Below are 26,951 nucleotides of genomic sequence, written 5' to 3'. Positions count from 1 at the left end.
GTGAAAATTACTCATTAAAATCATGATTATTCACAACTCATCTAATGTCAAATAAAGACATTCATCCTGCGATATAAATACAGAGAAGGCAGAATTACTGAAGGCCTTCTTTGTCTCTGTCTACTCTGCCGGAGGCTGTCCTGGGGAGCCCTGTACCCCTGAGACCCCGGATGAAGCCAGGTCAATGGAGGAGTTTGCTTTAGTCGATGAGGACTGGGTTAGGGAGCAATTAAATAGTCTGGACATCCATAAATCCAGGGGTCCAGGTGGGATGCATCCGCGGGTGCTGAGGGAGCTGCCTCAAGTCATTGCTGGACCATCATGGACCATTGCTCTCCATCATCTTTGCCAAGTCTTGGGAAACGGGGGAGGTGCCCGAGGATTGGAGGAAAGCAAATGTCACTGCAGTCTTCAAAAAGGGCAAGAAGGAGGACCCAGGTAATTATAGACCGGTCAGCCTCACCTCTGTCCCTGGGAAAGTAATGGAACAGCTTATCCTTGGTGCCATCCCAAGGCATATCAAGGATAAGAGGGTTATTAGGGGCAGTCAGCATGGCTTTACCAAGGGTAAGTCATGCTTGACCAACCTCATAGCCTTTTATGAGAATGTAACAAGGTGGATGGATGATGGCAGAGCGGTGGATGTGGTCTACCTTGACTTCAGTAAAGCCTTTGACACAGTCTCCCACAGCATCCTCACAGCTAAGTTGAGGAGGTGTGGTCTAGACAATAGAGTAGTGAGGTGGGTTGCAAACTGGCTTAAGGAGAGAAGCCAGAGAGTGGTAGTCAATGGTGCGGAGTCTAGTTGGAGGCCAGTATCTAGTGGAGTGCCTCAGGGGTCAGTACTGAGGCCAATATTATTCAATATATTCATTAACGATTTGGACGAGGGAATAGAGTGTACTATCAGCAAGTTTGCTGATGACACTAAGCTGGGAGGGGTGGCTGATGCACCAGAAGGCTGTGCTGCCATCCAGCGGGACCTGGACAGGCTGGAGAGTTGGGCGGGGAATAACCTGATGAAATTTAACAAGGGCAAGTGTAGAGTCCTGCATCTGGGCAGGAACAACCCCAGGTTCCAGTATAGGTTGCGAAATTACATATTAGAGAGCAGTGTAGGGGAAAGGGACCTGGGGGTCCTGGTGGACAACAGGATGACCATGAGCCAGCACTGTGCCCTTGTGGCCAGGAAGGCCAATGGCATCCTTGGGTGTGTTACAAGGGGAGTGGTTCGTAGATCGAGGGAGGTTCTCCTTCCCCTCTACTCCGCCCTGGTGAGACCACATCTGGAATATTGTGTCCAGTTCTGGGCCCCTCAGTTCAAGAAGGACAGGGAACTGCTGGAGAGGGTCCAGCATAGGGCAACCAAGATGATTAAGAGAGTGGAGCATCTCCCTTATGAAGAAAGGCTGAGGGAGCTGGGTCTGTTTAGTTTGGGGAAGAGGAGACTAAGGGGGGACCTTATTAATGTTTATAAATATATAAAGGGTGAGTGCCATGAGGATGGACCCAGGCTCTTCTTGGCGGCAAACAATGATAGGACAAGGGGTAATGGGATCAAGCTGGAACACAAGAGGTTCCACTTAAATTTGAGAAGAAACTTCTTCTCAGTGAGGGTGACAGACACTGGAACAGGCTGCCCAGGGGGGTTGTGGAGTCTCCTTCTCTGGAGACATTCAAAACCCGCCTGGACATGTTCCCGTGCGACCTTACTTAGGCGTTCCTGCTCCAGCAGGGGGATTGGACTAGATGATCTTTTGAGGTCCCTTCCAATCCCAAACATACTGTGATACTGTGATAAAGTTTGCACACCAGAACTAGAGAATTATGCAAGAAAAAGAGCATTCTGTGCATCCCCTGAAAAGCGGGATTTTTCCCTCAGCCTATTGTGAAAACAACTGTAGTTCATCATCATACTGAAAGAAATACAAAAATGAAGAGTAACTTAGGCCTTCAATGTGTTCTTTGCAAAGCAAACTGGATTTTTCTTACTGATTTTTAACAGCAGCAAGCTCAGAAACAGGGATAAACATGAGATGAGCCACTGACGCAGGATATATGGTATGACTAGCGACAGCAGAAGTATTTGCTTGTGAGTGAAGTTACAAACTTATTAAAAGTTAGTGTAAGTGAAAAACACAGAATTCCTCTGGCTTGTTAGCAGGAAAATACAAATACTCTTATTTAAATTAAAACAACTTACTTTCCTTTTCAAAGATAAATCCAAGCATAAATACTGTTCTGGACAGTTGATATCAAAAGTACATAGAACTCAATCAATATTGCATACAGTTATTTGCCTAAGGGAAACTTAAAAGTGACTGAACCGCAGAAAGTTTTGAGTACTTTCACACTGCAGAGAACTAGCTGGCATTCTTTTAAGTAATGATACAAGCTGCTACAGGAAAAGCTTTTAAATTAGCAGTGAGAGGAGTGCCAAAAGACACAATAGTATCTCTTTCTGCTCACTGGAACTATACATTCATGACAGTTGGGTATTAAATGTATAGGTAGGTTAAATTTTTGTTTACCTGTCTATTATGCACTGTGTTGAGAACAAGGATAAACAGAGAACCTTCCTCTTTTAGCATAAATTCATACGTCAAGCATGTTAGTTACCTACAGCTTGAAATCATTACTCCTCAAAGTTTCACTGTATTTATTTCAAAGCATGTCAACTGTTAGCAGAGTTCATATCATACCATACATTTTTACAGCAATATAAATTATATTATATATACTATATATAATATAATATATATACATAATATAATATATATAGTATATATATTATCTATTTTATATATATATAAAATATATATTATATTATATATACCATCTTCTGAAATCTGGAAGAGAACATCACCAGAACAGGGTGGGGGGGGAACAAAAAACAAACAAAAAACAAACACCAAAAACTGCTAGAAAAGCACAGAACACAAACTCTCATTTTAGGTGTTTAATCAGTAGATACCCCCAAAAGAGAAGAAACAGCTGGGAGGACAGAGGGAGCTATTGGTTTACTGTTAATTTTTAATAAGAACAATATAATAATCAGATACAGACATTTTTTTCTATTACAAAGAGAATATTCCAACACAAAATGAAATACACATGACTGTCCGGCCGGAAGAATTCACACGGAAATGCAAAATACTATATGAAATTGAGAAAAAAAAAAACACACATGACATAAAATAATATGGCTGGTATAAGCATTAAAATATCTGCAAGAAAATTGTTACTATGGATCTTTTTGGACTCCCCTAACATCTAGGACACTTCTGACTAAAGAGCTCAAGCCTTTAATTGAGCTAATGTATACACTTAATATGTGAGTGACAGGCTGGCTTCTCGACGTCTCACAAGACACTTAAACTTACATTGTTGTATGCTGCCAGTGCAGACTCTCTTGCTGTGCCAGTGTTTATTCGTGATTTCCAGTCACAGATTACATTCCTAAATAAGAGGTATTCCCTCTACAACCCACCCAGTCCTGCTGAGTGGTTACAGTACAGAATACTTACACTCTACAGAGCCTATCTTTGAGGCATTATACTTTTCAACAACCTAAAAAGTCATTAGAAGATAAGACCAATCATCCCCTCATAAGAAAACTTGGTGCTTTTTAATGCACAAGGGTCTAAAGATAACATTAGATTATTTTCCAGTTCACAAAAGTCACTCACATACAGTATGCAGTTACATCTAATTGCCTGCTAGAGATTTGTAATAAGACTGTACGCACCCTGACGAGATTGACAGCTTCAAAATAGACACCATCAGCAAACAAGTGCATCTTCCCTCCTTCTTTCCCAATTCCTTAATGTTGCAGTATACGGGGAATGCAACCAACATGTAACTTTATGATACCTGAAAAATAGCTTGAGGTATCTTCCAACCACAATTTTTTATTTAAACAATTTCCTGATATCTTGTCTCTGCTGTAGTTTTGAAGACAAAAATACTTTTGAATCAAAAATGCAAAGATAGCACACTGATTTACATACACACATTTGTAGAATAGAAGTATATACATAAACATAAACGCATACGCCTCCAAGAGATCGCATCCTTACTCAGAACTCTGTTGAAAGCACAAAGGCACCATACAAATAATAATACGATGTTATACTACAATGGTGATGAAGTAAAAATATTACACGACTTACACTAAAAGATGCTATCATTACACATGATTTTGTAATTTAACTCTCAGATTAGTCCCTCAATGTGACAAAAAGACAGCAATCCACTTAACTGAATAATTTTATTACATGTTCTTAATAACTGACTCATTATGGCATTGATGGACAAGAAACACAAGATATTTCCTTGCCCATCAGGACACAGTCAATGAATTAACCTCACAAAAGTAAGATCAGTACTATCACAGGAGGACAGGAGAGAAATATAAACCTGTTAAATGGCAGAGAGAAGTTACCAGATAGACATGGACATATGACACACAATCCCACCCTCACTGAATAGCTAAAAGTAAATTACCTCCTTTGCTGTTTGGTGAGGGCAGAGTCAGTACACTCAGCATGCCTCCAGTCAGCGGTACAGCCATTACACTGACAACTGTCCCATGCCAAGTACTCAGCATTGAAAACGTAACTCTTGGCTGATGATTTCAAAGAGGAAAGGACAGTAGAATGCAAAGGGTTCAGTTCAAGAAGGACAGGGAACTACTGGAGAGAGTCCAGCACAGGGCAACAAAGATGATTAAGGGAGTGGAACATCTCCCTTATGAGGCAAGGCTGAGGGAGCTGGGTCTCTCTAGCTTGGAGAAGACTAAGGGGTGACCTAATTAATGTTTACAAATATATAAAAGGTGAGTGTCACAAGGATGGAGCCAGGCTCTTCTCAATGACAACCAACAGTAGGACAAGGGGTAATGGGCTCAAACTGGAACACAAGAGGTTCCACTTAAATTTGAGAAGAAACTTCTTCTCAGTAAGACAGAGCACTGGAACAGGCTGCCCAGGGAGGTTGTGGAGTCTCCTACTCTGGAGACATTCAAAACCCACCTGGACACCTTCCTGTGTAACCTCATCTAAGTGTTCCTGCTCCAGCAGGGGTTTGGACTAGATGATTTTTTGAGGTCCCTTCCAATCCCAAACATTCTGTGTTTCCAGAGGTAAGGGTTTGCTTTAATCCCTTCATAGATCAAGGATAGGATAACTCATCTGTGACATTTCATTTTGAGCTACAAATATCTACACTACTTCAATTAAAACTAACTGTAGTCATTGAAGTAATTTGGATGGAAGATGCACAGAATAGAACAGGACATGAATTTTCTAAGTCACCTAAGTGCTTTCTGGAAGCACTACAGTTCTAAGAGTTATTTCAAAACTTCAATCACTTATTGAAGAGGACAGGATAATCTAAAAGTTCCAGCATAGGCCTCAGAGTTAGTTTTTATTTAAATATAATGGTCTCGACTAATGCAGTGATAATGCATTTGTGATTTTCAATGCATTTGAAAATTCAAGAATCCACAAGTAGTTTTATTTTACAGACAATGTAACCATAGACATACATTTGGGTATATTCACTCTGAATTACCATGACTAATCAAGTAGAATTTGGGTCCATGACATCAAGTCTGCCTGAAATAACTTTGTAGTACTTCTCAAATCCTGTGAAATTGCAGACGTATAGGAGAATATTTGAATAACCTCTGCAACATGAACTAAACAGTACCTGAAATAGTTGAAACAGTGCACACTTAATAACTACAAAGAACAAGATTATCTGAAGTCATTCCCTAAGAACAGCATACCTCCTCCAGAACCAAAATATACCTGACAGAAAAAACAGACCTGCTTCAGTCATTCTCCTCTGGGCTGAATCTGTGGTAAATGTAGAAATGTAGAAAAACTATGTGGTAAATGTAGAAATCTCAGCACGTTCCAGAGGCTTCCTCAGTGCAGCTGGAAAAATTACAAGCATGTAAAACACAACTGTCTTTATTGAGAAACAACAATATTCCACCGTTCTCATAAAAGGATGCTTTTCACTCATGCCTTTCTTATGGCAGTCGGCAAAGTCCCCAGTGACTAGAGGAAAGGGACTACCACACCTTTTTTAAAAAGGGTAAGAAAGAGGACCCTGAGAACTACTGACTAGTCAGCTTCTCTGCAATGCCCATGGAACAGACCCTCCTGGAAGCTATGTCAAGGCATATGGATGACAAGGAAGTGATTAGAGACAGACAACATGGCTTCCATCAAGAGTAAAAGGTGCCTGACTAAGCTAATGGTCTTCTACAATGGAATGACTGCATCAGTGGACAACTGAAGAGCCACACATGTCATCTACCCAGACTTTGTAAAGCCTTTAATACAGTCTCCAACATTCTTACCACTTCATTGGAGAGATATGGCTTTAATGGGTGGACTGTTAGATGCATAAGGAATTGGCTGGACAGCCCCATCCAGAGCAACACAATTAGAAGCTCAACACCTAAATGGAAACCAGTAACAAGGTCCATACTGGGACCAAGACAGATTAATACCTTCATTAATTACATAGAGTGCGACCGAGTGAATGCCCTCTCAGCACATTTGCAGATGACACTGAGTGCTGAAGTCTTTACACCAGAAGGAAGAGATGCCAGTCAGATGGACAGTGACACACTTGAGGAATGGGCCCATGTGAACCCCATGAAGTTCAATGAAGAGAAGTGCAAGGTCCAGCACCTGGGTCAGGGGAATCCCAAATATTAGTACAGACTGTGGGACTGATTGATAGGAACCCCAAGGAGAAGGACTTGGGTATCCAGGCAGATGAAAAACTGGATATGAGCCAGCAAAACACACTTGCAGCTGAGAAAGCCAATTGTATCCTGGGTTGCATTAAAAGAAGCATGGCCCGCAGACTGAGGGAGACGATTCTCTCTCACTGTTCTGCTCTCCTGAGACCCCACCTGGAGTACTGCATCCAGCTCTGGGGACCCCAACACCAGACAGACACAGCTCTGTCCATGCAGGTCCAGAGAATGGCCACAAAAAAATCAGACCTGGATCACCTCTCCTGCAAAGAAAGGCTGAGAGAGTTGGGGTTGTTCAGCCTGGAGAACAGAAGGCACAAAGATGACCCTGCATATGGCAGGGGGTGTGGACTAGACGGTGTTTAAAAGTCTCTTCCAATGCAAACCGTTCTATGGCTCTGATCTGTACACCCAATTTCAGATTCCTACTCACATGGTGGAGGCAATGTGAAATATTCACACACAAACATATTGTAAGTAGGTAACTACTTCAGCAATTGCAAAAAAACTTTTTTTTTTAATTTAAATCTCACTCTCAGTTCATCTTCAGTTTCGCTCAAATATTCCAAACTTGTATGTTTCAGAAGGAAAGCCCAGTTACGCAAAAATTCTTCTAGTTAGCTGACATTTATCAAACATAAAAAAGACAAAAATAAACAAACAGCTATTCAACAACACTACTTCTGTCTATAATATATAGAGAGTAAGGCCTTTACTAACAACACCTGTGTTGTCTGACTCATGTGATTTAGGCTCCTTATGGCAAAATACAACAGTATAAAATAAAAATAAAAAAAAAACTAAAAAAAAAAAACAACCACACCCAAAGCACTAAACAGCTGGCATCCCTTGGCACCAATAAATATGTAGTCTTGGCTTAATCACTAATAAAATAAATTGGTATTTAATGAATGGGAGCATTAAACACTTTGCCCCACTTCGAAAGAACAGCATGGATATCAACAATTCATCCAGAAGAAATACTAATGCACTCAAATTGTCATACTAGTAGTTTACAACCATTTAAATTTTGGTCACAAATTAAGAAGAACCAAGTCAACATAAAAGCACATCACTAAGGAAGAACTATCGCCTTTTAAATTTAGTATTTGTTTCAATTCTCAGCTATTGATTTAAAACATTTCTAATATGTACAATCAACACGCATCTCAAATAGCTATTCATGTATCATGAAAAAATGCAATGTTTTGTTATTTAATATATTTTTCAAATTTACTTCTAAATACAGTAGGAGCATTTTAAAACTATTTATAAATCAATGTTATCATGCCCACATTAGATTTTCAGTGGGTGTCCTGGATATTAAATAGGTCCAGAAAGAAAGAATGCATCTCTTTTCCTAGCTAATGAAATACTTTTCATAAGAAGAAATTGTTATAGCAATCCTATCTGTTATCAATGCTAGTGATAGCAAGTAGATATTTTACATCCCTTCTTGACCCACAAAGTGACCAAAACTAGACAGTCCAGCTGTCCACAAAGTAATGTTCTTTTTCTGCTAACACAGCATAAAATAAACCATGAAGAACAGAAAAGATCTACACACAGCTTTTCGCAGTAAGCAGGAAACACAAAACACGAAACAAAGCCAGCAGCCCCTGAAGCCCTTGTCTTTCCACTTCCCACAAAGTAATAGCCCAACTTCCTTGCTCCTTTTCTACACAAAAATACTTATGGATACACACAGCCCATTCTTACAGACTTTTCCCCAAACCCTAGCAACGAAGAGAAGCAACAGTGACAGCAACTACAGGAGCATCTTTCTTCCCCAATTATTTATCACCTTTTGACAGAAACTGTGAGAATTCTACAAGCAAATCTACTGCAGCAGAGTACTTGTAGACAGATTACTGATGAGCTCCTAACCCTCTGACTAATGCAGAATTTTCTGGTTTTCAATCTATAAACTACAGATGTAAACTGAAAAACATAAGCAGCAGTACTGTTTCTTTGACTGAACGCTATGGTCTGCAGACCACTGGCAGCCGACGGATTGCACCTTCTGAGTCAGAGGTATAAAGTGCACAGAGTACCATGAATGGTGAACTCTTGAGAGACCTGTTACTTAGTCACAGCTATATACACCTATAAATTCCTAACACAGCAAAGGAGCAGGCATTATTGCCATCATTGACAAGAAAAGCACAAGCTAGAGAAAACAACACTAACAAGAGCTCCCTAAAAACAGTATATACAACCACAGAAAAAAGCCAGGGTACTCTTTAGTTTTTACAGAACCAGAAAGTTAGAAAGGAAGTCTCAATTAGGAAAATCCACCTTATTTTAGTGGTGAGAGATGCCACACCACCTTTGAAATCAAAGCTGCAAAGAATACAATCAAGACTGTCTTTTTTTTTTAACTAATAATGGCTAAATTGTTAAGACACTTGTTTGAACCCAAAACAGCACTTTCAGCAAATAAAGAAAGAGATCCCAGGCTGGTAAATATGAAATGAAGCTGACCAAACTAAACTCCTTTTGTAACTCTCACCAGTAGCATAAGTAAAAACAGAGGACATGTGCTTGCTGCTTCTACCTCTTCCTACTTCCAGCAACATAAGACACTCAACTGGATGTGCAAAACCCTGTCTCATATCATTGTTTGTTCAAAGCAAGGATTTGATGAAGTTTCCCACCACAGGATACTTTAAAAAACACTTCCTATCTTTTTAGTTACAGAATAGGAAGCATGGAAGTGTCTGTACTTTAGCAGTTAAGAGGCTGAGAGTTAGAACACCAAATACAGATCTTTTGCTTTAGAAATGCAGGTTGTTTTGCACCAAATGAAACATCTTTGGGCAAAAAAAAAAAAAGACCGCAAGAAATTAACCACAGAATATACTATAAATCAATTATTAAAATATAAAGTCAGCAGTTGGTTTAAAGAAATACAGAAGATTAAACAAAAAGCACATGAACGCTAAATAAAAACTCTTGGTCCGGAAACTCCACTCAACAAAATGAGTTTCCAGAGATAGAGTGAATAATTTCCCTTACAAAAAAAAAAAGAGAAACAAACTACTCTGATTTCCTTTATCGAGAGCAACTATGCTTGCAAAAACACCTCCAGATGGCCCCAGAAAACATAGATTCACAGGAGAAACCAAGATGGGGGTAAAATACATGCCAGATCTTTTAAACACCAAAAAGAGCCCAAAACTCCAAAGAGCATGAAGAATGTAGGTGTTGAAAATTTTCCACAGAAGAATATTGAGGTGGTAGGCAGCAGCACAAAACCCTAAAATAGAATGCAGCAGTTAAAGAAAGTAACTGAGAGCAGCTGTGTCATAACCTACTGTTGGACCCTTCCCTTTCCACTGCCCCCCCAAAAAGCTGAGCCAGGCACAGAAAGGGAAACAAGGTCTCAAAGCAATCAATAAATTGAAAAATTAAAAAATCCGTGTCACCTTTGCAGTTGTTTTCAGGAAAATTACTCAGTTATTTAAGTAATTCTCAAGTAAAATTAGGAGAAGAGGAGCACTGAAATTAGAAGTTGTTTATTAAGTGATTATCGAAATAATTACACAATGCTCTACTACAGACACCAAAACAGCATAATACAGAGGCAAACATGCTTTAGATTTATTTCTTAGAATCAAGAATCTTGATTCTAAAAAATTTTGACTCCAAGACCTCCTTTATTATGATTCAAGCTCCCACAATATTTTTTAGCAGTATTAAAAGAAAATATCAAATACTGCAAGCCTCAGCTGCTGAAGTCAAAAAAGTAATGGAGAAAAAAAAAAAGTCTTCAAAATGCCATATTTGGGTCTTGAATGGAAGAGTTACCTCAAAAGATAAAACAAATGTGAAGAACAAAAAGAGCCTGGGTTTGAACATAAAGGCTGCTCTTCTAGATGAGAAAAAGGGTCAGCTACTCCAGGATCTCATTGTAGAAAACAGACAGTAGCCAAAAGGAGATGCCGGGAATACCTGTGGGAAAAGCAAAGCCAGCATGCGCAATATTTCCGCTAAGACTTAGGAGCTTCATTAGCCAGAGGTGGCTTCCGTATATTTAGCCAATGGATTCCAAATCATCAATGAACTATGGTTCTCAGGGGAGAGATATGTTTTCAAAGTGAGTTTATGTGACAGTGAATACAACAGCCCAAGAAGGTGTGTAAATGTAGAAAAGAAACTTGGCATACTTTTTTCAGGTGCTAGATAACTGTTGGATATATACACCTCTATTTGTATAACCTTGTTTAATGTTCCCTAGAACAAACTAAAACTTTCAGCCTCATTTGATAAGTGGGGTTTTTTTCTTCTGAAAAAGAATACCCAAAAGTCAATACATAAAGAAATACTTAAGGCTAATTCTTTAGTTATGGTACACTGTTAAACTGTACTTCAGTTGCGAAGTCTGTTTTGGAAGTGCAGCTTATGTGTCCGTGTATGTAATACTCAGAAGGAAAAAAAAAAAAAAGAAAAGAAGAAACAAAGCAAAACAACAAACTCATGCAATTTTAACCAGTTGCTGGATTAAAAGCTAACACCTCTCACTAATGTCTCTTCTGTCCAAAATCCCTACTAAGGAAGTCTCCAAAAGTGATAACCCTACCCAACAAAACTGAACATAAGACAAGGAAAATCTTAACAGAAACTGAAAAACTTATACTGTGAAGGTCTTCGCACGCTGCACAGGTTGCCCTGAGGGGTTGCTGAGACTCCAGCCATGGAAATCCTCAAAACCTGACTGGACACCACCCTGGGCAACCTGCTCCAGGGTGAGGTGGAACAGATGCTCTCAAGTGGTCCCTTCCAACTCAAACAGTTCTGATTAACAAGACCCACAAATGTCAGGTGATGACTTAAGGCAAGAACCAAAGATGATCTTACATCTAAATGACACTAAGGAAATCCCAGCAGGTGAAATGTAATTCCTGTAAAGGAACTAATTGGTCCATAAAAACTTCGTATTTCAGCTGTGAAGACATTAGAAAAGCACAACATTAACACTGTTTACATACACTTATGTTTTCAAATGAAATATGGACATAAAATGGATTAACCATCCCTGAATAACTGTATCAGTTAACTTTTAAACCAGCTGAAGAATCTTAGTGATATCTATTTCCCATCCAAATTCAGAATAACTTCAGAAAACTTCAAAGAAGGTTAATTATTTCAGATAAATCCTACGTTGGAAAAACTGTAAAATTGACTAAGTTATCACTTCTTTTATGTATTAAAATCTTTTCCCCCCCTTCTTTATATAACATACAGATCCTTAAACAAGGCTCTCTGCATTTATTGATGGATTAGTAAAATGATAAAGCATGTAGACATCTATACTGCAGTGCTTTCAGAGAAGAGTCTCTGCTTATACATTACTGCTTCACTTTCCTTTGCTTTATTAATAACCCAAAATAAATCCCAAAGACATGCATCCCCTGTTATTAGAAGGATGGTACGTGTTGGATTCTACCTGAAGTCTGAGAGATTAATGCAGAACACTGACTGGGTTCTGTTTTCAAATACAGGAGCTACTTTAATGCTCCTTTTTGCTTGGTTCCCTCCCAAAAAGCTATCTGATCTGATACAAGACAAAGATATAAGAACAGCAAGATAATACGTATGAGATTTAAAAGAAATACATTTTAAAATATTTTCTGGTTGCTGACTTCAAAATGATTGTAATCATTTCAAGGAACAAGGAGAAATGCACAGGTAATTGCATGAATCTAAAGGGGAAATCACATACTTAGCTACAATTTTTGTACATCAACTTACATTATCAAAGTGATTAGAAATTCAAATTTGTACTGTTTACTTTAAAGTTTCTATTATTCATAATCCTCTTAAAAATATTTTACACCACTAGGTTTTAGTAATATATAATTTATGTTGAACTAGCAAATGAGCAGAGCACAGAGCCTTCCTGCCTCCACCAAATTTTGTCTGATACTGCACATCTGCATACAAAGAAGAGGAAACTAACTGAATTATCATCATAAAGTGTTTTCTAAACTTCTCCCACAAGACACTTAAGATATCCCCAAATCATTCATTGTTCAGTATTTCTAAACAGATTTGTATTGACAGCTCATTCTTCCTGCAGTTCTCCTGTGCTACAGGATTTTATAGGAAGTCTGGATTCTACCTACAGCAGAAACCCAGCACCAGTTCGCAAGGTGTTCCAATGCTGCTTGAAGCAACAAACCACTACTAACGCTAATGTGGATGCTATTTTCTGCTCACAGACACAACTAGGTCAGCCCAGGCCTTCATGGACTTAACAAGACCATGCCCCACAAGAAAATATTGTTTTGGCTATTAGGAAATAAGTGAGAAAGCAGCCAGATCGTTACCTGTCGCCTTCCTTTCTGCCATACCTTGTAGGTGTAATCCACTTGTTTCACAGAGAATTAGCACAGATTGCTGTGATGGGACCTCATATTACCAACATTTTGTTATTTTCATTAAATATACCTAAACGTAAAGGTTGAAAAGAAAGAGGGAACAGTTCCTGTGAAGAGAGGTCACAGGAAGGTGTAGTCTGGGGGAACTTTTAAAAGCACAAACATAATTATTCATAAATCACTCCCTCTCAGGAATGGTTTGGATATACTTAATCCTGCTGCAAGGTAGGGGGAGAGGTTAAATGACCTCTAAAGGTTCCTTCAATACATACATTTCTACAGAACCGCTCTATTTGCTCGTTTCTGCAGAAATTGCACTAAGCAGCACCTCAGCACTCTTGCCATTACACATCAAGCAAATTAACGGTGACTTCTTGTGGAGAATGAAAAAAAAAAAAACCAAAAAACCACGCTTTCTGGCCAAGTGCTTGCTTTTAAGCCAGAGTAAGAGCCCGTGGCCGGTTCAGCTCGCCCGGCGGAGCTGCAAGGCCCAAGCGCTCGGGTTGCCGCTTCCACAGCGGCTGCGGGGGGACCGGACCCAGGCGCCCAACAGGTGGGCGCCGCAGCCCCCTGGCGTGGTGCCGCGGTGGATGCTGAGAAGAAGCCCCCGCCCGGGGACCCGCCGCGGTGGCCACTCGGACCTCCTGCCCTACACGGGCTGGGCACCCGTGACCCTGATCCCCGCCCTGCCCTCCGTGACCGCCGGAACCGGGACGCGAACCCTCGACATTCACGAGCTGCGGGCAGAAGCCTCCCGGTCGGCAGGCACCTCAGCCGCGCCGCTCCGGGCAGCCCCTCACCGCCGCTCTCAGGTACCTGGCAGCGGCTCAGCTCCTCCGCCAGACTTCGCAGCTCTTCCTCCAGCTCAGCCACCCGCGGTGCTGCCGCCTCCGCCTGCCCCGAAGCCATCGCCGGCGTCGCGGTGAGAGCCTCTGGCCACCTCCTCAGGGACGGCCAGGAGAGGGTGCGGAAAGCCCCAGCCCGCCCGCTCCTGAGGGAAATGGGAGAGAACCGGTACTGTGAACCACACAAATGAAAACTTTCCCCCTCTCAGCTGCACTTACCGCGCGGGCGAGCGCCGGAAACCGCAGGGAAGAAGGACGCGGTGCAATGACGTCAGCGCAACTGCTACATCGACCAAGCGAAGGGTCGACAGGCAGGTTTGAATTTGCCCGCCCGAGCGGCCGGGCAGCGCATGCGCCGTGTGCCGGAGGCGCCGGCCGCCGTTGGTGCTCGCGGCCGTGAGGGGCCGGTCCGTGCGGGCTGCGGGAGCCGCGGGAACGCCCGTCACGGAGCAGGCTGTGTGAGAACCTGCCGAGGGTGCCCTTTGAGCCTCATTTTCTCCTCACGATGTAGGAACGGCTGCTGTCTGGCCAAGACGCTAAGTGCAGATTTCAGTAGTGCCTGGGAACTCTTCTCTCCAGTGACCAGTGACAGAACCCGAGGGAATGTCAGGAAGATGAGCCAGGGCACGTTCAGGTTGGACATTAGGAAAAGGTTCTTTCCCCAGAGGGTGGTGGGCCACTGGAACAGGCTCCCCAGGGAAGTGTCACGGCCCCAAGCCTGACAGTGTTCAAGAAGAGACTGGACAACACCCTCAGACACACCGTGTGAACTGTGGGGCTGTCATATGCAGGGACAGGAGTTGGACTCAATGACCCTTGTGGGTCTGTTCCAACTCAGGACATTCTATGAATCTAGGAGATTCTGCTCTCCTTGAGCTGTAGGAACACCTAGAGTTGTTTCACATCTCTGCTGGATACTAGTGTTTTGCATATGAATGGCGCAAACATTTCCAGGTGTTCTGCTATGGGGTGCTGAGGCTCCAGCATATTTTAGTTCAGTAAGACATGGCACGCCTTTTTGGATTTTTTTTTTTTCTTTGAATGAGGTACTAACATTTTGCAGGACAAGGGTTGCAAACCTTGTTTTAGGGTAAGTCATGATAGTGCATTAGGATCCACAAGCACACAAACTGTTTCACATGGGAAGAATATTCAGATTTGTTATCTCCAGAGTTGGATTTGAGAGCCTACAGCTAAGGAAGGTGTGGAAGATCTAACTGTTATAGTACATGAAATATTTGGACTGGTGCTGGTACATAAGTACTGGATTTAAGATCAGGATATACAGAGTGACTCACCTGGTGGATGAGGGGAAAGCCATGGATGTGGTCTATCTGGACTTCAGCAAGGCCTTTGACACTGTCTCCCATAATATACTCTTGCAAAAGCTGGTAGCCCATGGCTTGGACAAGCGTACTGTACGCTGGGTTAAGAACTGGCTGGAGTGCCGGGCCCAGAGAGTGCTGGTGAATGGGGCTGCATCCAGCTGGCGGCCAGTCACTAGTGGTGTTCCCCAGGGGTCAGTGTTGGGTCCAGTCCTGTTTAACATCTTTATTGACGATTTAGATGAGGGGATTGAGACCATCATCAGCAAATTTGCTGATGACACCAAGTTGGGAGGGAGTGTCGACCTGCTGGAAGGCAGGAGGGCTCTGCAGAGGGATCTGGATAGACTGGAAAAATGGGCTGATTCCAATGGGATGAAGTTCAATAAGGCCAAGTGCCGGGTGCTGCACTTTGGTCACAACAACCCCCTGCAGCACTACAGGCTGGGCGCAGAGTGGCTGGAGAGCAGTCAGACAGAAAGGGACCTGGGGGTGCTAATTGACAGGAAGCTCAACATGAGCCAACAGTGTGCCCAGGTGGCCAAGAAGACCAACGGTATCCTGTCCTGTATCAAAAACAGCGTGGTCAGCAGGACAAGGGAAGTGATCCTTCCCCTGTACTCTGCATTGGTGAGGCCACACCTGGAGTATTGTGTTCAGTTCTGGGCCCCTCAGTTCAGGAAAGACATTGAAGTGCTGGAGCGGGTCCAGAGAAGAGCAACACGACTGGTGAAGGGACTTGAACATAAGACCTATGAGGAGAGGCTGAGGGAGCTGGGGTTGTTTAGTCTAGAGAAGAGGAGGCTTAGAGGTGACCTCATCACTCTCTATAACTACCTGAAGGGAAGTTATAGCCAGGTGGGGACTGGTCTCTTCTCCCAGGCAGTTAGCAATAGGACAAGGGGGCATGGGCTTAAACTCTGCCAGGGGAAATTTAGGCTGGATATTAGAAAGAAATTCTTTAGAGAGAGTGGTCAGGCATTGGAATGGCCTGCCCAGGGAGGTGGTGGACTCGCCGTCCCTAGAGGTTTTTAAACTGAGATTGGACATGGCACTTAGTGCCATGATCTAGTAAACGGACTGGAGTTGGACCAAGGGTTGGACTCGGTGATCTCTGAGGTCTTTTCCAACCCAGTCGATTCTGTGATTCTGTGAGAGTACTTGGTTTTGAAATAAAGGATTGAATGAACAGCATTGCCAAAGCATATCCTTGCGTGTTTCCTGTAGCCTACATGGGAAGCAAAGTAGTAGTTAAAAGACTATAATATTTCCCAAACTTAAGAAGAAGAAAGTTGAAATGTAAGGTCAGGATATTTTTTAGCCTGGAAATAAGCACCAATAGAATTGCATTTCACCAATGTCATTACCTTGCTATAGGAATATCATATGTGTTTTTACAGAAAAGTATGTTTTCTTTTTCCCTCTGTTGGCACTTTTGCACAAATTTTGGAAAAGTTGCTCTGAATGTACCACTATGACAAGAAATAAAATTCTTACTGTGTGTGCATGGAGAGAAGCAAAGGAGGCTTACATATTGTGTGAATTATAATATGCGTTAAAATGTCCATTCCCTCCACCTGTGGCCTTGACAAAAGAATTCCAGTATCTTTTGTGGAGGTTTTGCCTGTGACAGTTGTTTTTTTGCAGCATCCTGGTCTCTAGAGTCCTTTCTCAGAAGAAGGAAGTGACTACGCTACTCAAGGCCAAAATATCTATTTTTATATAGTTTCATTTAAAAAGTATTTTTATTATTACTGCAATTATTATCTGTGAAATTACAAATGCAAATTTAAAGGTGAAAGACCACATCTGAGTATTCTCTGTCCAGTTATATGAACATGAGAGTCAACAAATACCTGATTAATACCATGTATCTCCATAAAACATCCTTTATAATTTTTATTATTGTTCATCACTCCTTGTATATTGTATCATGTCATATTCATGATCTTACACGTTCAATTATTTATCTTTATGTACTATTACCTGTTCATTTAACCATAATGACCATCCTGTCATAATTCTAACATGTTTACATTTTTACATTTTTCTTTCTTTAGAGGTTTTTTAAATTGTTTTTTTTTCCCTTAAATTATCCATTCAGTCTGTAATATGTAGCCTTCATTTTTTCCACATCCCCGCCTTTTAATAACTGTCTTGTAAACTTTTCATCTCTTTCCTAATATTTTTATCATTGTCCCCTTGACCGTTTGTTCCCTATTACATGTGGGCAAGAAGAAGCTAACCTTATTTAAAAAACAATATACTTGGATTAGCTGCTAAACAACCCTAATGACTAAATGGGATTTAAAGACATTTTCCAAGTACAAGGTCATTCAAAGTTTAGCTGAAAAGATTCAGTTATTACAGGGGCTAGGTTCACAGCTTGACACAACACAAAACAGAAGGCCACAATCTCCATAACTTTACCACTTAAAAAATAAATTTGTGCGTTTGCTATTAGTGGAGACACAACATTTTACCACAATAAGCACACAAACAACACTTTCCAATGGTCAGATACCTATTTTATGGACATAATATTTTTTGTGTATAGTTCAATCATCTTCATATTTGTTTTCCTGCCTTTTCATAAGCTAGTTCTCTATATAAAGGTTCTAGTTATTAAACAGCATTCATGACAATTCTTAGAATATTTTACAAAACCTAAACCACACAGTTGATGAGTTTTGATTAATTGGGACACCGTGCCTTGTTTTGGACAATTTCATACATTAATTTCCTCCCAAATCTTTGCATTTTAAAACACCTATGTATACAGCTGTCAAATGTATGAGACTGTTAGTCAGAATTCTTTCAAGCCTAAGTATTTCACTTTAGATTTCACTTTTTCCAAATAAAACACATTTGGTTTGACTTGAGTCAACACAAATTTTCCTAATACACAACTGTTAGGCATGTAATTCTTTGTGGCTTTTCCACTTGTAAGGTATCTATTAGAACTACATTACACAATTGAAATGTAGTTGCTATGGCTTTTGTCACTTAGAGCATCTGTTAAAATGACATAAATAAAAGTGCTCCCTAAGTTGCCTCAGTGGGAGGAAGCATGAATGTTTTTTGTTTGGGTTTTTTGCAGTTGCAAAATTCCACATCTTTCAGTGAAACATGTTCATGTTACAAATATGTTGCAGTTACTCCTCATCACAGTTTTGTTTGATTGTGGTTTTTGTTTGTTTCTGTTTGTCTATTTCCTCTCCTTACCTAAATGTGGAAAAAAATACTACTCCATCCATTGTGGCAAGCCCCCGATACTGCATAAGAAGCATAAATACATCATAGAGCATTCTCATTTTCTTTTAAACAAAAGATATCACTAGACTTCCGATTTTATTTAGAATTGCGAACATTTTCTACTAATGAATTTGCATATCTCCTAGGATATTTAGGTTGGCAATTCTTGTTCATCATTTGTAGTTTGGTAGGGAACAGCACCATCAGACAGGTACTTTCTGAAAGATGCTTTTCAGCTATATTGAACAAAAGAAGCCAAAACTGCTGAAATTATTTCTAGCAGGTTTTGGCAAGGTCCTCAATATTTTAGTAATTTATATATTTCTCAGGACAGTATAATAACCCTAGAAATATCTTAGATCTTGTTTAGACAATTAATTTAGAACACACTTGCTTCCAGTCAGGGTTTCTGGTGGATTTGTGGTGTGGTTTTGGTTGGGGGTCTTTTTTGCACAGTTAAAAAATCAGAGCCGAAAAAGCTCAGCATAGGAGCCTGGATTCCCTGACACAGGGTCCTCAAGTTCTACCACTGGCATGACTCACTTCTCACTCAATGAAAAGTGTTGTTTTCATCTCATAAGCAGAGAAGAAAGTAGCAGAGGTCTGCTCTGCCCTTGAAAAGACTAGAGCTAGAACTAAAGAACCTCCAGAAATTGCTCAAAATGATTAGGATATGGCTTTGCGGGTAACTTTGCTTTGGTTTACTGCCTACTTCTTTACTACACACAATGCCTTGTGTACAGGATGGATAGGTACAGATAAGTGAGATAAACAGGTTACATTCCCCAGGGTTGTAATGTATACCATACCATGTAATACCATACCTCATATGGTATTACAGCATTGCCTTGGGAGTCACTCCTCCACTTACCTGTACAACTGGGAAGGCTGTGGTTTTTCGCTGTCTTTGAATAAGGTCACAGACCATGGCACTGCAGCCTTCAAGCCAAATTAAAACACAAACCACTAATACAAAGTAGGGCACATCCACGGAACAAAGCACTGGGGCAGGAGGTAGTTAAAAGTGTCCTGAATGTGCGGATGAAGTTTGCCCCACCCCATAGCACCTGCCAGAAACATGAGGCCTAGAGGAAGGGACCAACAGCTGGAGGTAATTTAGAGGAGGAAGCAGATTCCACAGTTTCGTTGTCCTGGCAGAAGGAGATTGGGCTTGTGTTGCAGTAAAATGAGGAGATGGGTTTAGCTGAGCCTTGGGAGTTGATTGTTTCATTGTTAATTTGTTTCTTAGTGAAATTAAACCCCAGGAAGCAGCTGAGCTTTGACCTTGCATGTGGTGTGTAGACTGTGTCATAGACTAACTGGGAGAGTCACCTGGTTATAGAAGGCTTGCAGGGAAAATGAAGAGCTAAGTTCCATCACCCTGAAAGAGGGTGTGAAGAGTACGTGGCCACCCAGGCTCAATAAATAAGACATGATACCCTTCTTAACCCAAGGAGTGGTTGCTGGAAGGGGCAACACAGTCCACGACCACCCAAACTTCGTAGAGTAAGCAGAGGACACAGATGAGACTCTCCCTAACCCTAGGGATGGCAGCTGAGAACATACACCTACACATCCTCAGACTTATCAGCCCATTGCGTTCATGCATATGCATACAACAGGAGAGCCACAAACATATGCAAGGACCTCACAGTCTACCAATTTTTAATATTAGAAATTGGTTTTCCAACAGTTTGTCTGTCTTAGTATTGCACACTGGTAAGAAATGCACAGGAATGTATTCATTTTCTGACTGTGGACAGGCTAAAAGTATAAGTACTGGAATTAATTAAATAAGAATTTTAGCTTTAATTTTAAAAATATAAATTGCTACACTTTAAGCTTCTATCATTCAGCGATAACAAGAGAATTATGAACTGAAGTTTTAATGTGACTATCTCTAAGCTGCAAAATTGAGTAAAGTATAGCTTACCTGCTATTATGTGGTGGAGAGGTTAAAGTGTAGCCAGGTTAAGTCACAGCAGAGTGCACAGCAGTAGCCTTGGTAAAGCTACAATTATTAGACAGGGCATAAATCAGAACCCAGAAATGTTTTTGCTCAGAACAGAGCCAAGACGTATGATTTTCAGTTCTTTGTTTAATGATTCATACTGTCTTTAGGAAAAAAAAAAAAAAAAGAAAAAAAAAAAGAGGGACCTTAGGAAAAGAAACAAATTGGAACAAAATATAAGCACTGATAGTTTAGTCAAAAAACATTTGCAATAATTAAAATAGTTTTCTAGTCTTATCAATGTGCTTGTATTACTGTTTATGTATTATTTTACAGGCACTAGCTTTTTAAGACGAAAAGATACTTGCTCCCACTCAAAGATAAGGGGATTTTGACATTTTGGTATAATATCCCTTTTGCCTCAATTGTCTTGCTGGACTTTTTTACTTGAAATTCTAAGTTACATGTCTTTGTATTTGTCTCAGTTGAATACCAGATTTAAGTTCCAGTTATTTACAATCACTTGAAATTGACAATTCAGAAACTATTTCAGATGAACAAGCAAGATTCTATTTTTACTATCTGTGTGCACTGTGGCAGTAGCTAAGAGTTGCTGGGAGGCCACTTTGTGCTGCAGTATTTCAGTTACTAACACTGTTCCCGAAAGCAGTGTTTGCTATAAATTCCCAGCCCGAGGGAATACAAAACAGATACTGCACATTGCATTCTAGGGTGGTACTGCAGAGTCAGCCCAACATGAACTCTTCTTGCAGCTTGAACTCCATCATCACAGTGGGACTCAACTGACTCAATCCAGTGAGATAGGGCTCGTGTATTTTGGCAGTGATGCAAAGCTGTAACTTTGAACTTTCCTTTCCTACTGTGGTTGAGTTTAGAGCAACAAAGTGAGACTCTGTGTCTGTTGATTTAAGTTTTTAGACATACTTTTTATTCAAAAGAATTGCTTCCTTTAGAGACAGAAAATATTTAAGAATAAATATTACATAAACGTCTGTATTTTCCAATAAACCAAAATATTATAAATATAATGCAAACTACAAGTAAAATTATTTGTAATAAATTCAGAAACAAAATACATTCTTGCAGAAATTAAGATTTTTAACTGAATTTCCATAGATGTCCTTGACTGTTTCTGTTAATTTCCTCAGTAGTTGCATCCTAGTAATGTGCACAAGATAATAATTGATTTAAGCATGTAAAAGAAGTTAATTAAGTTCTGAAGTCAGATGGTGAGAGTCCAGAAGAGAGCTTTTCATGCTTACTTATTTATACAGCGGACTGACACTTGTCAGATCATATTCAGTTTCATGTTGATAAAACAGCGTAAGAGTATGATTCTTTGTATGGTTTTTAATTCTAGTACAAAAATAAATAAATAACATCCTATTAGAGTGGTCTGACAATATTTATTTTTTTTTTTTCAGAAAACGAAGTTTAATTCTTGCTGGCGCTCACAATTTTGTTGCAAGCTGCCTATTATTGTTATTTTCCTTAAAACCCCTTCTGTAGCTCTTTGATTACATAAGGATTTCTAGGTTGTTTCTTCTGCTTCTAGCACTTATGTCCCTCACAGCTGCACAGAAATGTGACCCAAATGTGATCTAAGAACTAAAAAAACTGAAAATCAAGTAAAAATAGCTATTAGAAATCACTATTTCCATACTGACTTGTGTTTTTTGGACACTTAATGTATGTAACACTAGGTATCTCTTGTAAACAACAGAAAAAAAAAAAAAAAAAAGAGCTAATTGTGTTTTATTTCCCAAACAATGGTAGAAATATGCCAATGAAGACTAGAAACAAATAGTAAAATAACTGATATTAATGTTTTTCACTGCTTTAATTGCCTGAACTCTTACTACAATATAATATATCGAGGCTGTCAAAAAATATAAAGGAAATATGTTGTTGAGACAGTATTGACATTAGATCAAGCATTGATTTGCCTTCACTTCGGGAATAAGATATAGCTACAAATAGAAGGCTATGTGTAGTCTTCTCTAGCAGACTAACTCTGCTGTTTCATTATTGTCAGGTAAGGCTTTGTGTTCCTAATGATTGTCAGGTTGTCACCTGTCTCCCCTGACCAGTCCTACATCACGATCACATGGGTCTTAACCACATATTCTGTTTTAGCAGTATGCTCAAAATGATCCAGTCCCTGAGTTGCTCTGATATTCCACACATGCTTTCTGGCAGTGTTTCATGACCTAGAAAATCCTTCGCGGTGTACAGTCTTTTATCTTCACTGAGGCATCAATCCCGAGCATCCAAGGTACCAATGAACCAAGGTAATTTAGATGTTGGTGCTTTGACAAACAACTTCTGAATAATCTACCAGCAGCAGTTTATAATCTTAATCATCTCTAGCCCCCTGCAAATGGAAAAATCTTACATGGAAGCTTTTAGGTGAGGAGCAGAACAAGCAACAGAAGAGAGTAACATCTTTAAATGCTTTAAATCTTTAGATGTATACCCTCCAGGAATACTCAAGAATATAACTTAGTCTGTGTGCATAATTGTGGTGTTGTCTCCTATAAATGGGGAATATAGTTCTAAGAATTTAATATTCCTTCAAATCCAAATGTCAGGAGGACATAACTGAATGCATTTTTAAGCCAATCCATACTGGCTAGGAACCTAAGCTGAAGACTTGTGCAAAGCCCCAACCCAAAAGCTAGATATAATATACATATGGTTAACAGCATATTCTGTAACTTTAGCTTCAATCATTCAGTGAGAATAAAATTAAAACTTTTGGGAACTCTTCACATAAAATGAAAGATTTACAGAGAGGACCCAGCAACTGCCAGTGAGAGCTAGTCAACCTGATGAAAAGGTGACAGGAGAGAGATTAAAGCAGGTCAATTACAAATTGCCCTTTGTTTTTTGGTTGTTATTTTTGGTTTCGTTTGGTTTGGTTTTTGGTTTTGGTGTGGTTTTTTTGTGGTTAGTTTTGGTTGGGTTTTTTGGTTTGATTTTGGTTTGATTTTGGTTTTGTTGTTGTTGATGTTGTGGTCTTTTTGTTTGTTTTTTCCTTTTTTTTCTTCAGGGGGGTGGATGCCTTATTTCTTATCATCTTGAGTAAACTTCGATATTCAGAGCATATCACAAAGTGGCTCCCCTCTACAAATTAGCAGTGTTGGAAGAAAAGAGTTAGGTGTGTCCTTGACCCTTTTATTTATTGGCAAGAAGAAATGTAACTGCTTTCGACAAAAAGTCTATGAAAGAACATGGATCTGAATAATACATTGTACTGTTAAATGTGGCAGTGTCAACTCTTCCTGTTACATAAACCTGCTACTATTTTTACACCTTTTGTTCCTTTACATCTCACAAGGTACTCTGATTCTCTGTGATACTACGAAGTTCTTGCACTCTGTTTAGGGCTTAGGTGATATCAGCACAGTCCATTTCTTAAGGAATTACTGCCAAACCTTATTAAGGGACCTTAGTATAGCACGTGTCCTTATAGCACTGTATGTGCACAGCAAATCCAGTTTGTCAAACATAAACTCATCCATGCTACATTGCACTCAAAGTAGGGCAAGCATTACAGGCACTGTAAAGTTGGTCTGAACATGCTTGTATGACTGATATCCCAAGGTCTCTTGACAGCACTAATAAGCAGCACAGCATTGCATAAACTGCTAGGTTGTTCTGCAGCCTCTCACGCAGCAGGATAAAAGTATAAAAAATAATATACTTTACTCAATATAATTATCACTGAATCACCAGGAATCATCACAGAAACACCACCATATTTTTCTCTGAAGGAAATAAACTGACACTATAAAAGGCAACCAAAAGACAGCTATCCAAAAGTAAGAAAGAAAGTCTAGTAAGTCAGTAAGTAAGTATAAGTATAGCATAAGTAAGATCCTAGGTTATTTAATATGATTTTATACAACTTTTCAAGCACTGCAAAAAGCATGAGAGACAAAGGAGTACTGGGCATTTGAGGTAGAAAGCCTGAAAACAACATACCATTAAGTAACTAAAGCTTAATTACAACATAAATGTATATAAAACTGTCATCACCAAAGCTGACTCATTGTTAGCCAATATGTTTAAAGATCACAATGGCCTTTTAGGTGTTGATAGATTTTGGGGGTTATTAGTGGATTCCATAAATATTCTGATCTCCAGAAAAGATAAGCAGGCAAAATAATGAGCCTCTTACAAGAACACAACAGTTTAAGGTTCTTGCGACAATATTCTTGTACAATTTGATAATTATTATGCTGTCCCTAAAATGAACTGTATGTATCAATAACAGCATTTATAGATAATTTGTGATAGATTATTAAAATAATCAAACAGGACTGAGCTATATGAACCATCTGCAGGCTGTCAAAGCATTCCGTTTGGTTGAGTGACTCTGCCATGCAATACACCACAAATGATGTAATTTTATTGTTTAAGGCCCAATAAAATTGGCCAAAATGGAGATTTTACTTAAGAATTTGGAAGAGTATGTGTGTAAAACATAGTAATAGTATTAATACTATTGTTATTAGTATCACTAGTATCAGTAGTAGTAGTACCAGTAGTATTACCTCCTTGAAAAATGATGGGTGGGAAGAAACGTATGGTTATGTGTTGTGGTAAATAACACACACACACATTTAAGAGTCACAGACCATAGAAGACTATTCAAAACAATGAAAGCTTTATTTACTTTTTGTTTTAGCTCCTGTTTGCTTTGTTTTGTTTTTATTTCACTTTGCCTACAGTACCTTATGAGTCACATGATGGGAGTATGAGCAATGTTCAAATGACAGACACTTTCCAAATCAGAATGATGCTCCAATCAAAGGTTGAATTCTTCCTCAGCCTTGTATACAACGTATATGACTAAAAAGTGCAAAAACTTCAAAATTATGAGGGGTTGTGATCATTCTTTCTTAAAGCAGAAAATGTCTACTTGATATAAAAGGTGTAGAAAATGATGCCCTCGTTGTGAAAATTCCTAGACCTCTTGCAAGGATCAATTTAGTTTTTCTCAGAAAGAAAAGTAACACTGATAAGATCACTCCTTCTTTTGTGTCCAAATGACTTAGTAATTTCTGGCTCAATATTCTTGTAGCCATTATAATACCACTTGTGAAATCTGCAGAAGGGTGAGGTCAAGAAGGAATTTTCTAGCTCTTATTTTTCTCTAGCTTTAATGTCTAATTTTATGCATCCATGTTTTAGTCTTAGTCATGCAGGTGACAACATTTATAATAATACACTTTTTTGAGAACAGTTATCCAAACAGGTTAATAAACTGAAGCTTAAAATGGAAAAATAAAACGTCATTTATACCTTTTCCTTTCTTTCTTCAACTATAAATTATTACCATAACAGATAAAATAACTCACAGGTGTCTACTATGTATATGCAGTAAGAAATTTCTATATGTAACTAAAAATAATTTAAAATTTAATTAATAAAGTAGCTAAATATTAAAACACAATTCCTATTCATGTAATACCTTAGATACTCATGTTAAAACAGGCAGAGATTCTTCTCACAGCAGATTTGATTTTGTATTTTTCTCTAGATACTGTTGCTGCTACAGTTAAAAATGGTTGAACTCCATCCCCATGTCAGAGTAAGCATAAGTCAGTTGTGCTGTTATCTACAGCCCACGACAGTAAGAGAAAGACCCGCTTGTCTTCAGTGTATTTTGGATTGGATCTTCTTTCGCTGTTCCCTTGTACAAGTTGCACAATTACAGATTCACCGGTTCCCCTCTCAAAAAAACAGCAGGAGACAGGCATGTCCCTGTTGCTGCCTGGAAGATGCTGCTGGCTCTTCAGTTGCTCCAGTGCAGCTTTCATTTGACAACAGCAGTAGCTGTATAGGGCAAAGAGAAGTTGTTTGTTTGTTTGTTTGTTTTTTATTTTCCTTAGAAGATTCTTGCTAAGTGTACTATTTCTGACTACCTTTCTATTCAGAGTGAACCAGCAGAATCTGTGTTCCTCACGAGATTTTTAAAGCTACTTTTCTGGCGTTTAAGCAAACAGCAGAGGATTGGTAGAGGCAGCATCTCACTATAATACAGGAATTGCTTTTTCTGGTAAATTCTGCTTTACTATTTGTTTGTTTGTTTTTCTTGTTGTTTAATTAATTGGATGCTATTTTAAGTTCCTCTGTGTATTGGCCTAAGCATGGGAATTGAATCTATGTCTCTATTGCTATGTATCAAAAGAGTAAGAGGAGCTCGAAAGAGACAAACATTGCTTAGTAAAAGCCATACAGCTATAATAGCTGAGCTGAAGCAGCACTTGATTAAAAGAAGACTGAAGTATCCAAGGAGAGCTTAGAAAAAGATTAAAAATCTGTTTACTATATGGGAAACAGTAACAGGTGAGGATTCCCAGGCACCAATAACATAGCTGG

The 26,951-nt window shown here is 39.6% G+C and overlaps 1 protein-coding gene and 2 long non-coding RNA genes across 7 annotated transcripts in view; all 3 read right to left on the bottom strand.

Moving 5' to 3' along the window:
• CNTLN (centlein) overlaps positions 1 to 14,336 on the bottom strand; it is a 194,292-nt gene extending 179,956 nt beyond the window's left edge. For 2 of the 4 annotated variants that reach the window (XM_065046184.1, XM_065046185.1), the window contains exon 1: positions 13,981 to 14,222. In XM_065046184.1, coding sequence (XP_064902256.1) covers positions 13,981 to 14,073 — 93 coding nt within the window. In that variant the 5' untranslated portion in view covers positions 14,074 to 14,222. Of the gene's footprint in view, positions 1 to 13,980 lie in introns of all 4 variants that reach the window. The other 2 variants (XM_065046182.1, XM_065046183.1) reach the window with 2 other exon arrangements.
• Positions 2,646 to 13,974, bottom strand: LOC135577305 (uncharacterized). Its single transcript, XR_010469008.1, has 2 exons — positions 13,138 to 13,974; positions 2,646 to 11,727 (listed from the first exon to the last, which is right to left on the bottom strand). It is a non-coding gene; the product is annotated as an uncharacterized LOC135577305 (long non-coding RNA).
• A 9,104-nt stretch (positions 14,337 to 23,440) lies between the features above and the next one.
• The window catches only part of LOC110359415 (uncharacterized), a 48,724-nt gene continuing 45,213 nt past the window's right edge, over positions 23,441 to 26,951 (bottom strand). For both annotated transcript variants that reach the window (XR_010469005.1, XR_010469003.1), the window contains one exon: positions 23,441 to 26,405. This is a non-coding gene — a long non-coding RNA (uncharacterized LOC110359415). The remainder of the gene's footprint in view (positions 26,406 to 26,951) is intronic.

The sequence above is a fragment of the Columba livia genome, chromosome Z (genome assembly GCF_036013475.1).
Source record: "Columba livia isolate bColLiv1 breed racing homer chromosome Z, bColLiv1.pat.W.v2, whole genome shotgun sequence".
NCBI classification, from domain to species: domain Eukaryota; kingdom Metazoa; phylum Chordata; class Aves; order Columbiformes; family Columbidae; genus Columba; species Columba livia.
The sequence above is the reverse complement of the archived record's forward strand: the minus strand, read 5'-3'. Positions and strand labels throughout refer to the sequence as shown.